The sequence below is a fragment of the Propithecus coquereli genome, unplaced genomic scaffold (genome assembly GCF_000956105.1).
Source record: "Propithecus coquereli isolate 6110/MARCELLA unplaced genomic scaffold, Pcoq_1.0 Scaffold113, whole genome shotgun sequence".
Lineage (NCBI taxonomy): Eukaryota > Metazoa > Chordata > Mammalia > Primates > Indriidae > Propithecus > Propithecus coquereli.
Genome location: NW_012135303.1, coordinates 4596042 through 4612802, shown reverse-complemented (window position 1 = coordinate 4612802; position 16761 = coordinate 4596042). Strand labels below are relative to the sequence as shown.

The window sequence follows — 16761 nt, the reverse complement described above, 5'->3', positions numbered from 1 at the left end:
CACACACACACACGCACACGCACACACATTTAAATTCAATCTCAAGCTCATTTCAGCCAGCAGCAAAAACTCAGTCCTCCTCAAATGAGAGGAAACCCAGCAATACAAAGTTCTCGTAGCAGCCTCAGAACAATGGCATTGGGACAGGACACTCGCTTTAGGTCTCCCTGTCTACCATGTCACCTGTCATTGTTCTTGGCATCTCTGCCAAAAGTCTCAAAGGCCTGTTTTGAAACCCAGTCTGAGCATGACCTAATTCTTTTCTGCATTCCTGCCGTAAGAGCCTGCTCTGAAGACAGGCAGCGTGGGCTGCCCCCACTGATGCCTGAAGAGTGAGGAAAGAAGCACATCAGCTAATAGCTCAAAATTATCCTGCCACAGTAGGAAGATGACCTTTTTGCCAGCACATTACAATTCCCATGGAGTGTTTGCTTATATCATCTATAAGCTGATGACCCTTCAATTGGCGTCTCCAGTCTGGACCCATCCCTGATTTACACTGGGCAGGTCCTAGAGAGGACTTTGACTCCCTCATCCCCTGTCTTCCCATCCCAGCCAGTTGTTCAAGCCAGAAACCCAGGACTCATCCCCGAGTCCTCTCCTTCCTTTTCCCCCCTCCTGTCTAATCCATCAACTGGTCCAGTTGGACCTACATCCAAAATTCACAGCAAGTCTGTCCCCTTCTCTCCGTCTCTGTCGCCACCAACCTGCACCCTAGTCCAAGCCACCATCACCCGTAGCCCGGGGCACAAAGAAATGGCTTCAGATCTGTCTCCAGGCTGCCCTCCTACCAGCAATAATTTATTCTCTACACAATGGAATGCCATACTGTGAATCACATCATGTTACATCCTAGCTCAAAACCCTCTGATGGCTTCCCTTTCTACTAGAAGCCTCCAAGCCGCTTGTCCTGGCAACCGCCATCTCTCTGACTTTCTCTCCTCACACCTTCCCCCGCCCACACACAGCCGCCCTGGCCTTCTTTTTGCTGTTCCCACACACCAAGTCATCTCTTCCTCAGGGCCGCTGTGCTGCTCTTTCCCCAGGGCCTTCTCTCGGTAGCTCGTCCGTCAGGACTTAGCACAAATGTACTCCGGCACTGACTACCTAAAACTAAACTAATCTCTTAAGTCACTTCGTATCACCTTATCCTGTCTATCACGTTGCTAACCATTTCCTGAACTTACCTTGCTTCTCTAGTTGTTTATTATCGTGCCACATTAGAAACACATGGCCTTTTATACCTACTATTTTACAGTTCCCACAGAACACACACACACACACCCCTACCTAAACTCCGTGGGAGCAAGGAACTTGTCAGGCAAAAATAAATATTTTTTAATGGATGAATTATTTTTGTTTGATATTCATATTCCTGTCACTCATTCCCATGCAATTCATGTGTAAGAATAAAATAAACTACTTTCAAATCTTTGAATCACAATATTCAATGATAAACTTCTTTGATTTTATGCAAATGATTCCCTCTGCTAAAAATGTTTTTTCTTTGTTTTTCTGATGAACTCCTATTCATCCTTCAAAACCCCATTCAGGCAAGGAGCACTCATAGGGGATGAGGGTGGGAACTGTTGAGGTGGCAAGATGGGAGTGTGCCACCACATTGCGTAGTCAGTGAGGCTAGAACCAGGGGCTTTAGGGAAGACTGGATTGGTATCTCTCCAGGTAAAATCCTGCCCTAGACCTGGAGCTCACTCTCTACGCAGTAATTTTTCCAGAAAGCCAAGAAATCAGCTCAAATATCTAGCAACCCACTCATCATCTTCATTTGCATGGTTTTTAGGCATCTCAAACTTAATATGTCCAAATAGGACTTAGGATGTAAAAGATAACCACATTCACCCAATTGCTCAGCCCAAAAGGTTGACCCCATCCTCACCCTCCTCCCCACCTCCCAGACATACCACATCCAACCTACCAGCACATCTGGCCCCTTCCTCCTGTCTCCCCCACCCTCCCCTGGCTTGCGCTTCATAATCTCCTGACTGTGCCACTGTCACGACTTCTAACTGTCTCTCTCACACTTGGCCCTCACCCTTCATTCTCCACCCAGCAGCCAATGCAGTCTTAGATCTTGGCTGGGCTTAGTGGCTCACACCTATAATCCCAGCACCTTGGGAAGCTGAGGCTGGAGGATAGCTTAGGGCCAGGAGCCTGGGTGATATATTGAGACTTGTCTCTACAAAAAAGTTTAAAAATTAGTGCGCACCTGTAATCCCAGCTACTTAGGAGGCTGAGGTGGGAGGATCACTTGAGCCTAAGAGTTTGAAGCTGCAGTGAGCTATCATCATGCCACTCCACTCCGGCCTGGGCAACAGACAAAGACCCTGGCACTGAAAAAAAAAACAAAAACCTTAGATCTTAGATCCTACTACCCTCTGCTCAAAATCCTCCAATGGCTTCTTATCATATTAATATTTAGAACCCTTGCAAAACCTTACCAAGCCTACAAGGCCTCCCTACATAATCTGGCCGCTAACTACTCCTCTGGCCTCATCTCCTACCACACTTCCATCTGCAGCACAGGAAGGAGGCTAAAGATACAGACTTGGGAGCAACTCTGCCACTCACCCGCTGTGTGATGTTGGGCAAGTTGCTTAATGCCTCTGTGCCTCAGTTTCCTTATCTGTGAAGCCAAAGTGATGATGATAATACTTTACTGAGCTGTTGTAAAATTAAAGGAGTCCTGAGAACAGTCTCCAGCCCCATGGCAAGCCTATGCACATGCTAGTGGTTTTAAGTAATTTGATGTCTTGAACCCTCAAATTTGACAAAACAAATTGAGTACAAAAAGATTAAGGAAGAGAATATAGTTGCGGGCTGTTATCGTCAAGTTTTAAATACACATTTTGATGAAGTCTTCAGTTATGTGCATGGTGGAATCTCCCTTTGCCCTTTCACCCAAGAGAAACCTGAGAGAGAATTAAGGTCTCGTGAGTGTTGGTAGCATCAAATTGATTTATAGGTTGGTTAGTTCTGGTTTTTTTTTTTTTAATTAATGGCCTGTTTAAAACTCACTTTTTTTCTTTTTTTTGAGACAGAGTCTCACTCTGCTGCCTGAGCTAGAGTGCCATGGCGTCAGCCTAGCTCACAGCAACCTCAAACTCCTGGGCTCAAGCAATCCTCCTGCCTCAGCCTTCCAAGTAGCAGGGACTACAGGCATGCACCACCATGCCCGACTAATTTTTTCTACATATTTTTAGTTGTCCAACCAATTTCTTTCTATTTTTAGTAGAGACGGGGTCTAGCTCTTGCTCAGGCTGGTTGCGAACTCCTGAGCTCAAACGATCCTCCCGCCTCGGCCTCCCAGAGTGCTAGGATTACAGGCATGAGCCACCATGCCCGGCCAAAACTCACTTTTTATTATTGGTCCCTGGCTTTAAATACATTCCCCTGGGGCAACCAGTCTTGGACTTCAAACGGAGTGTGAAGATGCAGGCTTGACTCACTCCTGGGAAGGAAAGAAACAGCACTGCCAAGAGCTGCTGGAAGGGCTCGTGGGCGGCGGGCCGGGCAGGTGAGGGTCCTGGTTGGTGCTCCTGGTCTGGCAGGGTGACTATAAATCACCTCGTATCAGGCTGCCGCTGTCAGCTTGGGTTTCCCCTGTCAGCCTGGGCTCCCCCAGGGCCAACAGGCTTCCAAGCAACTACTCTAACCTATCTGCTCTTTAAAAGAACAGAAAACAGAGCAACTCTATCGCTGCAAACGCATTTTTTCCTTGTCGAGATGCCTTCCCTTCCCAATTCTGATGAGCTCATTTTTTTTGTGAATGGAAGAAAGGTAAGTGTATAACATGATTAATATGAATTTTTATATACCAGGAACAAAAGCCAAACTGTTTTTTTTACTATGTTGCCATTTCTTATTTCTTTAACCTCTCTCTTCTTTTTTAGTCATATACAGTGGTATGAACTTAAACACGGGTCGTTCGTTCAAGTTTTAGTGCAAAATTATTAAAGAGTGCAGGGGCTTTTCTTGCTTTTTATTTTTCTTTTGATTCAGCAACTGTTTTATTTGTTATATTATGATGAAAGTGAATTCTGACAATTGGGCGCTTCAGGACACAGATGCGAAAAACTCACTTCCCTCCTTTATTTGGATAAAGCTCTATTTGAGCTCACCAGAGCTATTTTAGTAGAAGGTATATATAACATTGAGCATGATAATAGCAAAGAACTTGCACATGATTTTTTCTGGGCTTGATAAATTCCCTCAGGCTGATCAATTCACCTAGAGGCAACAAGTAGGCTGCTTTCCCCAGGACAGAAGACACGAGGCAACCCCAGTGCTTAGCCTGAGCCAGGCGTTCTCAGCCCTGTGCTTTAAAAAGCAAAACAAATAAATGAAAAGTTTGAAGCTCTTTAAGTCAAAATACACATGTAAATGTTTGAGACAACTAGAGAAAAACTAGTAAAATAATAAAGTAGAAAATTATTTTAGAAAGTAACTCGTAGTGTTTTTGCTTCTCAAGCCTCAGTTATATTAAATGACTGATGTTCTTTCTGAAGGAGGAGATAAAACTTTAATAGAAGCAAAAATTCTTGGGAGTTTTGCCTGTCAAATGGCAAGAAAAGGTCATTTTTAGGAAACCTATGAACTAATAAACAAAAAGTGAAAGAGAAAGAAAAGAACAAAGAAAGCCTGGGGTCAGTGACCTTGAATGACCTGAAGCCAACTGGAACGTCAGGAAAATACCTGCCCAATGACAGTTTGCAGTAATTCAAAAGCTAAGAGCTTTTCTGAGTGTGAGGAAAATGGTCTTTACTGCTTTGCCTTTGTTGATTAATAAAACTATTTATTCTTTAATATTATATTATAATAATCATTCTCTCTCCAGGACTGGAAACTTGAATTCAAAGCCAATATTTTGGTGTTTTTACTCCCTTCTCTTTTACAAATTTCTAAGACAAATGACAAATGGCAAAAGAGAGGAAAATATATACAACTCTTTGAAGAAGTTGTTGTTGCTGTTGTTGTTTTTCTTTCCTTTCAACCCAGGGGCACAGGTTGAGTAAAGCACACCCCTCCGTCAATGGCACACTGCCACCACCACAATCTGGACAAGCCACCACCATGATCTAGACAAGGCTCCACCACAGTCTAGACAAGCCACCAACACGATCTAGACAAGGCTCCACCACGATCTAGACAAGGCACCACCACGATCTAGACAAGGCTCCACCACGATCTAGACAAGCCACCACTATGATCTAGACAAGGCACCACCACGATCTAGACAAGGCTCCACCACAATCTGGACAAGGCTCCACCACGATCTAGACAAGCCACCACCACGATCTAGACAAGGCTCCACCACGATCTAGACAAGCCACCACCATGATCTAGACAAGGCACCACCACGATCTAGACAAGGCTCCACCACAATCTGGACAAGGCTCCACCACGATCTAGACAAGCCACCACCACGATCTAGACAAGCCACCACCACGATCTAGACAAGGCTCCACCACAATCTAGACAAGGCACCACCACGATCTAGACAAGGCTCCACCACAATCTAGACAAGGCATCTAGACAAGCCACCACCACAGTCTAATCTAGACAAGGCTCCTCTTTTGTTTCATATTATTTTATTTTCTCTTTTTATTATCTGCTCTTCTCTTTCTTTCCCTCCACCCTAGGCATCCTCTCTTGTGCATTTTAAATCTATATTCTTCCCATCTACCTTCTATATGGTTATTTAGAAATGTAAATGTATCCTCACAATACACACAATGTGTGTGCATGAGTGTATGTGTTCCTAACTTACACAAATTATGCTGTGATTTTTTTAAACCTTTTTGTTTCTTTTGTGATTCAGCACTGGTTTTGAGATCTATCCATGTTGCTCTTTGAAAACCTGGCAAATTACCTCTAAATGCATAGTTCTCCAGGCTGTACATATCCTTCCCTTGCCTACCCCGTGCAGATAGGATACTTCCAATTCCCCACTACCCCAAGACATGCTGCAGTGAACATCCTACAATGTGTCTCCTCACTGATACTGGCAAGAGAATCTCCAGGTGAGAGTGCAGCAGAGTGATTTCACAGGTCCTGCCTGGTGACTTTCCAGAATACCACACAAGTTACATTTCCCACAATTCATTGCACAACAGGTGCTGTTTCCTTGCCAGTATATGATATGCCAATGCTTGATACAATCAGACTTTGTAACTTTTGCTGATCTGAGGGGTGTAAAGTGTTGTCGCATTGTTGATTTTGTTGGCATCTCTGATTACTAGTGAGCTTGCTCCTTTTTCCATATACTTACTAAAAATGAATTTATTTCTTCAGCACAGCATTTTTCATATGATTACTGAAATATTTATTTTAAGTGGCTGGGAAATATTTATTTTAAGTGTCAGAATTGCAGTTGACAGCCAGCCTTTGATTAATTTCCCAAAGTCTAATCTTGCCTTTCTCTTTCTTCATTTGGAACGACGCCATATTTGTGCTCTTTGGGCCTAAGGCATTGTCATGACTGAAGGGGACAGCATTAAATCGGGTGTTGCACTGGTTGGGCTGCTAAGGTGATTAGGGAACATTTACTGTTTACCTGGAATGTTGTGTCAGGTAAACCAATGTCTTTATTGCACAGCCCAGTGTCATCGGGCCACGCTCCCCCAGGATGGGGGAGTCAGGAAGGAGGCATAGTGATCCTGGCCAGCCCATCATCATCCTCTATCCTCCATCCATTCCCACCTTGAAATAATTTCCACTGCTGCACAGTTATGGCGTTAAAGGCAATATAACTCCGATGCTCTGTGTCTGCAGCACCACTGTACTTGGTCCCCTCCGCACACTAAGACTTAGAGTGGAGGCCTGCTAAGCCCCTCTCTGGCTGAGTAAATCTTCTGAGGACTTGAACGGAAACTTGTAAATAGGAGGCATTGTAAAAAGAAATAATGTGGTTTGTTGCCTTCTTCTGAGGTTGTAAAAATAAAAAGACACTTTTAGTAAAATGATGTCCTTTTGGTGGGGAGGGGAGAGTCAGTGTTGCTACTCTTCCAGGTAAGTTTCTCTCCAACTTGCCTCCCTAATCTTGCCTGATCATACCCAGCAGAGGAACTGCCTGTGTCCCTCCAGGGCCAGGCAGGGCTGATGGCTTTCCTCTTGTGTGCCAGCTGCAGTCTCTTGGCAGTAGCAGCCTGGAGCTCCATGGGAGGGGCAGAGCCTCATGCACCCTCGGCTCTCCCTTTGCTCACTGGCACCTCCATTTCACTGGGGTAGGGGGGAGGCGAGTAGTGGCTCCTTCAGGACGTACCAATTAGTGGCAGAGGTAGGGAAGCAAAAATCCCTTGTTTTGGGAAATCATCTCTGGCTAATTTTTTTATGACTTTCTGTGGCCATGAGTTAATCTGAGTCAATTTTGGAATCTACGTATCTGTTCCCTATCTGGGCCCTTCCCAGGTAAGCCTGAGAGAAAACAATCCAGAATTTATAATTGTCATATATATCGGGACATTCAGAGACACTGAAATCTTGCTCCACTATTTCTTCAAAATTCTAGCTCCAAGTATTAGAAAAAGTTTTCGTCATTATTTTTTTCCCTGTAAAGCCACAGCCTATCAAAAACAGGCCCACAAACAATGGCTATAATTGCCGTACCACGCTGATGTTATCTTCCTAAAATCCCTTCCCTCTTCACAATGTAGGTAACAGAAAAGAAAGCTGATCCCGAGGCAAATCTCCTGTTCTACCTGAGAAAAGTCCGTATCCTTTCATTTTACTGTAATCGATCTGGATTGGGTGGTAAAACAGAACATGCTGGGACTTAGTAAGAAATTCTCCTATGCTTGTTCTAAATAAAAGACCTTGTGTTTTATTTGCAGAGTCTAGTTAGAGTTCAGAGAACGCATCAAGACGTGTTGATTCGTGCGCTATTTGTTGTATTTTTTTTACCTGAGCAAAACCAAAAGACTCATCCAGTGAACCATAAGTGTGCTCACTTGGGAAATAACTTTCTGACCTTTGAGCCCCATGGTCACCCTGATGGCGATTTCATATTCAGGAGTGTTAGGTAGAAACATCTAGCCAAACTTTTATCCAGCCAAATGTCCAGAAGTGCACGTCACTGACAATAGTGTCCCACAAGGACAGTTCACTGACTTGTCCTACACCTTTTTATAATCCTTATCAGAAAGAATAAAGCTTTATGAATATACTTCAAAACTCCAAAGTGTAACTAATGTGCTCCCAGCTCCCCGCCTCTGGTCTTGACTCCCCGACTCCTCCATACCATCAGCAAATAGTTTTTCAAGAAGAATTTCTTGGCCAAGCACTCAAACGCCTGTAATTCCAGGACTTTGGGAGGCTGAGACAGGAGGATTGCTGGAGCCCAGGAGTCTGAGGCTGTAGTGACCTATGACTGCACCAACCACTGCACTCCAACCTGGGCAACAGAACAAGACCCTGTCTCTTAAAAAAAAAAAAAAAGAATTTCTTAAGTTTGGGTGCAGCTATAAAGGGGTAGTAGAGGGAGTGATTGTGGCAGTAGTTACACACATCTGTACATAAGATAACGTGGCATAGAGCTGTACATACACACATGCGAGTGCATGTACGAGAGGTGAAATCTGAGTAAGTTCTGTCTTCTAGTTACCAGTGCTGCACCAGTGTCACTTTCCTGGTTCTGATGTTGTGCTATAGCCACGTGGGATGTCCTCAGTCAGAGGAAGCTGGGTGATAGGCATATAGGGCTGTCTGCACTAGTTTTGCAACTTTCTGTGAGAATATATTTGAAATATATACTTATTTATAAGTGCCAAGCACTTACGTTAGTCTGTCCCTGCTGCTTCATTTTCTCTCCAGGCTCCACCTCTCACCACCCACACCTTCGCAGTCTGGTTTCCTACCCCTCATTCTACTGCCCTGCCCAGGACAGCCTCCCAACTCCCCGTCCCATGAACATTCCAGACAGGCCCCCACTGGTCCTCCTCCCTTCCATATACTCAGGTCAACATCTCGCCAGTGCTCAGCAAGCCCTACCACTCTCCTTTTCCGTCACTTCTCAATCCAGACATGCTAAAATGAAGACATTGACCTGGATTAGGAGCAAGCTGAAAATTCACAGACTCCCAAATGAACATGGCCAGAACCAGCCTTAGGCAAAATCACCCCTGGCCTCTCATTTCCCCATCTCCCAACACCTCCCACATTCCTTTATGCTGCCTAATATAAATAAGTCATTCTGGGTAAATAAGACTCATCTAGCACTTCCAGCTCCCCACTTTTGATTAGAGTCAACAGTTCTGGGATGGCGTGGGGAATGCTACTTTTAACTTGTTTCTCAAGTGGGTGGTTCTGATGAATGGCCAATATAAGGGATGAGTATTTGTGGATAAACAGAATTTCTGTCCAAGTCACCTTCATGGACTCCCATGGCCCCTTCCAAAGCCCCTGTATATTTTTTATATTTATAATTTTATATACATTTTTAAAGCAGGTCCTCCATACTGTGAAAACCTCAGGCTGCCAAAAAACCCTAATTTGCTGCTGACGTGGGCCCTGGCTTAGGTGTCATTCCCAGAATGGGACACAGTCACACGAAGAGCAAAATTTGTTTGGAGGCGTCCCCACCTCCCTGCTGTCATTCCACACCCTCCCTGCCAAGGTCAGAGGACCCTTCAAGACCCACAGCCCCCCATCGCGTTGCTGCACCCATCTCGGCTGCCCCGCCCAAACCTGCTGGGGCGAAATCCTCCCTCAATACCTCTTAGTCTGGTTTTAAGCAATCTGACCTGCAGAACCAGATAATCCCACAGCTGCTTAGGGCAAGGAGGGTGCAGCACGTTAGAGTTGCTTAATCTCCCTAAGATCCGGGCTCTAGGATAAAACCAGAAACGTGGGATGGCTCGGAGTCACCCCCAATTGTTTGCCCTTCACATACCCTTCTTTGCAGCCCTGACATCTCTTATGGGTCTCAAAATAATTCTTACTTCATTTAGCTAACACATTTTATCGAGCACCAGGTGTTCAGAAATCATCTAGACCGACGCAGCTTCTGCCCTCGGCTGGTGTGGGAGACGGCCAGTGAAGTGACAAACAGAGCAAGTGGCGGGCGAGGGCTGTGCTGGGGGCACAGGGAAGGGCCCAGAAGCAGGGCTTGGGGAGGGAAGGAAGAGAGGAGGGTTGAGTAGGAGTGTTCGGGGCAAACCAAAGGCTTGAGGTCAGCAGCACGTGGCCAGAGGCAAGAGAATATAGTTGCTTGTGAAAAACTGAAAGAAGTTTATCCTGAGAGATGTAAAGAGTTGGAGGTGGAAGGATGTGACAAGAAATGAAGGAAAAATAAGCAATGAGATCTGTGAAGCAAAGGACCAGATCTGGCTCTGATATCACCTTCCCTGCCTGCCACAGAGGGACACAGTAACTCATTGACGAATGACCAGATTCCAATACAAACTCCAGGTTCAACCTTACACGTTGGCTGCCCTGTTTAGTCTCAGGGAAACTTCTGGATATACTGTAGGGCTGTGTTTCAGGCAGGCACTGAGAAAGCTCTTCCACATAAAGGATCAAAAAAGCAAACTTCTGATGTATTGTTTGTATTTGACCTAAGTAGGGTTGGTGGATTTAGCATATAAAAATACCATACACCCAGTTAGATTTGAATTTAAATGCATAAGACATACTTACACTTAAATATCATTTGATCCTTATCTGAAATTCAAATTTAACCAAGAGTCCTATATTTTATGTGACAACCGTACCTAATTATGAACTTGAGGATGAGTGGGCAGAACATGGAAGAAACTGAGTCAGGCAGTTCTAGTGGGGGCAGAGAGAGGGGGCACTGAACTAGCTGTGGGGGGTACAGAGGGCAAAACCACATCACAGAGTTGTTTTAAGGTCTGACAAAGTTAAAAGTGACCTCCATCTTTGAGCCAGACAGCAGAAATGTCTTTACTTGGAAATTTTAGGACCAAAAGCAGAACTGAAGGATTTCCTGGCCTTTTATGCTCTATTCAGTGGGGCCCTTTCTCTAAGGGATGACCTACATTACTTTGAGCCCTTCCCAGAGCAGTCGTGAGCTCAGGCTGGGGACAAAAGACCAGAGCAGGGCGATGTGCAGCCCCTCTGGGCCGCGGCAGAGAATTTCTCAGCTCTTTGCTCTGAACCTGTATTACCTCTTCACGGGCAGCAATTTCCAAGACAAAAATCAGTCTTAACCTCCACCCAAGCCAGTCATAACCTCCCCCCACGAAATCCTTTTTAAACTTCACCCAGAAAAAAGTTCTAAGCAAATTCTTGTAGATTCTTACAGAACCTAAAGCAGGGGATTTACATAAGTTATTTGTTCCCTCTTTGTGAAAATATGCAAATATCTTATAGGAAAAAAGTACACAGTGGCTGTTGACATTACTGGTTCAGGAGCCACGGTTATTAAACTAATATTCTCTAATCCCATAAGAAGGTAAAAGCATCACATTGCCGTGCCAGGGAAAGTTAAGCCTGGGAGGTGGGGCAGGGATTTTTTCCTAAGTCTTTTTTTCTAAGCACACAAACCACCTCCCACCACCTCTAAAGCAATAATGTTACACAAATATCCGTATAGTTCACTGCAGAGACGTTATAATATCTTTGATTACAAGGTGCTGCCCTAGACCCACTGGGAGTGCTATATTATTACCTTCCCAAAATCTGGTACATTTTTAATTTAGAAATGCACCTGGACCTGAGGTTTTCAGATAAAGCACTGTGTCTGTAAGGATTTCTTCTCACCTTTCATCATGAGCTCATTTATAAGCAAAAAGCTGAACAATCTCTCTAAGCAAGAAACTGGCCAACTTGGTACAAGACTCAAGAAGATGTGTGACTCGTTATCAGTATGCGGGGGCCGGGGGTGGCGGAGAATGTAAAACCAAAGCCGCCTGGGCTTCTTTGACTCCCTTTTCCTTGACTCCCTTCCTTCAAGTCCGTCTCACGGGCACGAAATATGCCTGTGGAGAAGGAGGCTGCGGTGCCTGCACGGTGATGGTGTCACGATACAACGCCAAGACCAAGACCATCCAGTATCCTTCGTGTGGGGCTGGCCCCTGCTCTGGCACACCTGGGGTGGGCGTAGCGCCTCCCTCCTCTCCTCCCCTCCTCTCTCCAGGCGTCTCAAGCATTCTCGCTGCCTCTAGGCCTGCTCTCCCCCAACTTCCTAAACTCCAGATCTTCCCACAGACCCTCTGCCCATCGCCCATCGGAACCTATCATCCCGCCTGCCAGTCTCTCAGGGCTCTGCTCTATTGCTGTAAAAATACTTCCTTTGCTTTTGAGTCGGAGATTTCAGGGTAAGGGTCAGGTGAGAATGGCTTAATGCAGGAAGCAATAATCCTAGTGGAAGATTCATGTCTTCCAACAACACTAAGAAGAGTTGTTTGCCTGGAGGGGCTAAATGAGACCTTAAATCACCCTACAGGATTGAGCCACCATCTCCTTGACCTAAAAATGTAGATTTGCTCACTGACTGAATGCGGTGGTGAAGGAGGAGCTGTCTAGGATGATTTTCAAGTTTTTGCCTTAGGGGCCTGGGCGGTATGGTTTACAAATTAGGGAACTTGGAAGAGGAGCAGCAGAGGAGGGGAAAGTGGTTAGTTTAGCTGTGGGGAAACTATGGGACACCCAAGAGGGACTGTCCACCAGGCATCTAGATAGACAGGTCTGTTAGTTAAGAGAAGAGGTCTCATCTCAAGCTATAACTTACTGGAAGTTATCAACATAAATAATAACAATGATAATAAAAAATAACGTTTATTGAATGTTTCTTGTGTACCAGGTACTGTTCAAAGTAGCTCACACATACTGTTATATTTCACCCCCCTAAACAACTTTTAGATAAGCATTACTATCACTTACAATTTTAAAAAGAGGAAACTGAGGCAAGTTAAGCAACTTGCATGAGGTTTCATGGGCCAAGTAGTGGCAAAGGCAGGTTTTCAGCCAGGCCAGCTGGAAGGTGGCAGGAGCTATGAGAGAGCACGTAAGTGCAGGACACTGTAGAGCAGCAGAAGGGGATGTGGGCAAAGAAAGGAGCCCCACAGAAGAGCCCAACAGGGAGTGGCCAGAGACGGAGGAGGAACTTCGAGGAGAAAGTTCCAAGACAGTAGAAATGGTCACTAGTGTGTAATGCCAAGGAGTGACCCAGGGCCACTAGAGTGCTCCCAGAGCAGTGTCGGCAGAAAGACGGGGCTGGCCATATGTGGTGCTGTCAGTCTGGGAGCGAGTGAGGAAGAGGAGGCTGTCGACAGCTCGTGAAGAAACTTGACTAAGGAAGGAGAGGAAGTCGGGCCATCGGTTTTTGGATTTTTTTAGTATGGCAAACCCTTGAATTTATTTCTAAGTGTGAGGGAATTCAGGGAAGTGAGAGGCTATTATAGAAAGGAAGAGGGTGGGGGATTGTTGATGATGGGACAAGTCCACTCGGAGGCAAGAGAGGGTGGCATCTGGAGCACTGCAGGGAGCAGGCAGGATTCCGCACCCTCTGAGCCTGGGTGGAGGTGAGACATTGCAGACATAAATGAGGGGTCACAGGCTGCGGGGTGCAGGGAACCCATGCCTCTGTTCCCTGGCTTAGGCACGTGGGCAAGGCCGAGGGGAGCCATGAGCACCGAGGAGAGTTGCTGAGGTAAAAAGGAGAGGGGTAAGATCAAAAGGGAGCAAACCTAAGGGGGAGTGAATTGCAGAGCATGAAAGTGAAGAACAAAACTGTACCTCTTGCATGTGGTCACCTGGGGCCTGCCCTACATCTGTACGCCAAACACTCTTCCAAAGTCCCTCGCTGGTCAGCTGGGTGGCTTCAGCACTCTAACTGTTCTTCAGAAGAGCCACATTCATGCTCTCAGCCTGGGGAGGAGAGGAGAGGAAATATTCCCCAGGGAAGGGACAATGTCCCATACCTGAAAGAAGAATGAAACTTTGCTGGAGTGGGAATCTGGACCCCATTCCCAACTGGTGACATGAGAACCTGGTGCTAACCAGATCTGCCACATCATTGACACAGACACTAGCATGGGAGACAGTCAAGACAAGGGCACAAAACCCAGAGACTCTCACACTGGCCTGTGCTGGAATCTTATGAGGAGCTCCAAAAAGTGACTCACTGATCCCACCCAGATGTTCTGATTTAACTGGCCTAGGGTACCAGCAGAGTATCTGTATTTTTAAAAGTTTTCCATGATCAAGAATCACAGGGCAAAACTACCCACGGTTTCCTTATCTCTTTCCCTAGAATGAGAAAACAAAATGAACAATGAGGGTCTCTTGGAGGTCCCACACACAAAAGTCTTCATTATTCATTTTTTCTGTTTCTTTCTATCATTCCGCACAAGCCATATATAAGTCCTTTCTTGGGACTCCCAGAAATTTATGGTTTTATATCTAGTCTGCTCTGTATTCTCAGAGAAATACAGTCTCACGACTCTCCTGAAATAACTGCTCCAACTCCCTGAACTGTGTTGCCCTCTCCCCATGATTCCAATGTGTTCTCTTTACCTGATTCCATCACAGCCATTTTCCAGCTACCACGTGCCTGGTGCCCATCTGCTCTCTGCATGGGGCTGCTGTCACCACGGTGGAAGGTGTAGGAAGCATCAAAACCAGGATTCACCCAGTGCAGGTAAGAGCGGAAGGTGGTCTGGACCAGATGTTGGCATCCCGCATAGGGACGCACTCCACTTAGGTCGCCAACTTCGAACTCCTTTGTGTTTTTAAATTCTCATTTTGTAAGGCTTGGCCTCATAGCTAGGGATATGTTCAGAGATCTTTTCAAGGTTCTCTCATTGATTTTAATATATCTTAACCCCAAGAGACCTTTTCAGCCCCATCCTTGCCCTAAACTAAAACAAGAACAATTCAGTCTGACAAGAGAAGAAAATGAGACAGGAAGTCAGACGTTTATAAAAGATACTAGTTGTCTGCTCCATTTCAGAATTACTTAACTCTGATGGAGAGGCGAATTATGTGTACAAATACTCCCCCAAATGCTTTCCAAGTGTCTAACAAGTAACCATATGCTATACTACAATAAAACTCAAGTAAAATAAGTGTTTACTAAAGTTTAGGGGACTTTTTAAAGAAATGACAATGTTATTTTTGTATCCTAGAATAGGAACTTCTGCAGGGGTTGAGTTTTAAAGGCCGTGTATAGAAAGGAAATTATGAATAGCTATATTTTCCCTCGAGATTCCTTGTCTCTGAAGGCTATTGTTGGAACAGAGAGCCAAGAGCTTTCTCTGACAATGTGTTACCTTTGATGGGTATTCATTGATAATGGAAGATATTAATTAACTCATTTTACTCTCTAGGTCCTGGTTTCTTTGTGAAATAAAAAGTGTAATTTAGAGGAAAAAGCAAAATGCTCTGGAGTCACGCTCATGGGAGTTTACTGCAATTCATTAATTGTGTGATCCTGAGTGACTTTTTGACTTTTCTTCGTCTTTAAAATTAGGATGGTAACAGTGTCTATTTTACAGGATGGTGGTGAGAGTAAATGAATAGTTTTTATCAGCCATAATTTACTGACTTCCTCTTCCCATTAAGCTCTCACTCCACACTTGGCTCATCACCTTCGCAGGTGTGAAAGCACTTCAAGCTGCACTTGTCAGATTTCTTTCTCTCCGATCTTGATAGTGCAGATGCTAGATTTGTTCAGTAGTGCCCTAGAATAGGCTTGTGCTGGCTTGTGAAAACTGATCATTAAATTTTCAGGAATTGTGCAAGCCAGCCTTTAAACACAGCCATTATTAAAAATTAAACTTTAACGATTCAATAATTTATAAAATAATACTAGCCATGGTGGAAGTATTTATACTAGGAAAATTGGCAGACGTAGGAATCAGGGCTTTATTTTTCTCCCAGACTACTAGTTGTTAAAACATCCACCAGCACTTTTACAGCCAGGTTTCTATGCCACACCTGAAACAACTCGCCACTTAGCAGTACATCTGACACGCCGTATTTCCCTCCAACATTCAAACAGTGTCCTTTCAGTCGAGCCACAGACGAAGTATTTGGCTCTCATTTTAGGAGCCATGCTGTTTGAAAAATGTTTATTTGAAAACATTTGAATCACACTCAAGCCAGCCAGTTGAGCACCCTGTGAGAGGCATAGGACTGACACGCACAGAGGGACACACAATCCTGTCCCCTGTCTGTATCTGCATGGCATAGGCCCTTTGTATAGAGTAGACACAGTAAATTGTCATTTCTCATCCTGTTTTTTATTATGTTTGTTTTGTTGTTTTATTTGAGTGTATAAAGTTTTATGTGCATAAATTAAATATGTGATTAGCACAATACTACTAAATAGCACTTTACAATTTTCAAAGCATTCATTTAGATTGTGTCATTTAAGCCATCAAAAATTCTATAATATGGGTGGAGAGGGGGTGAAAATGACTTGCCAGAGAATATGCTAAATGATTTGCAAACATTCATTCGTTTGTTCTCATAACCATCCTGAAAAATAGATACCATTATCAGCCTGGTTTTAAAGATGAGGAGAAGACAAGTGAGTCACCCAAGGTCACTCAATTAATGAGTTGTAGTAAGGACCAAAACTCACATGAGCATGACTCCAGAGCATTTTACTCTAAACTATTCCACAGATAAAGAGACCAGGATCTAGAGAGTAAAGTGATTTAATTACTACCTGCCAGTAGGCTTTTCTTGAGGGCAAAAATCATATGCATATGATTTTAAGAAATAAAAGTGTTTTTCTTCCCGGGGACATATTTATCCTGAAATTATTTCTGGAAA

General features: G+C 44.5%; 1 protein-coding gene across 1 annotated transcript in view; it reads left to right on the top strand.

Annotated features, from left to right (window-relative positions):
* The first annotated feature begins 3744 nt into the window (after positions 1-3744).
* Positions 3745-16761, top strand: part of LOC105819005 (aldehyde oxidase 4-like) — a 102923-nt gene continuing 89906 nt past the window's right edge. The window contains exons 1-4 of the mRNA XM_012655162.1: positions 3745-3798; positions 7674-7731; positions 11933-12029; positions 14512-14620. Of these exons, the coding sequence (XP_012510616.1) occupies positions 3745-3798; positions 7674-7731; positions 11933-12029; positions 14512-14620 (318 nt within the window). The remainder of the gene's footprint in view (positions 3799-7673; positions 7732-11932; positions 12030-14511; positions 14621-16761) is intronic.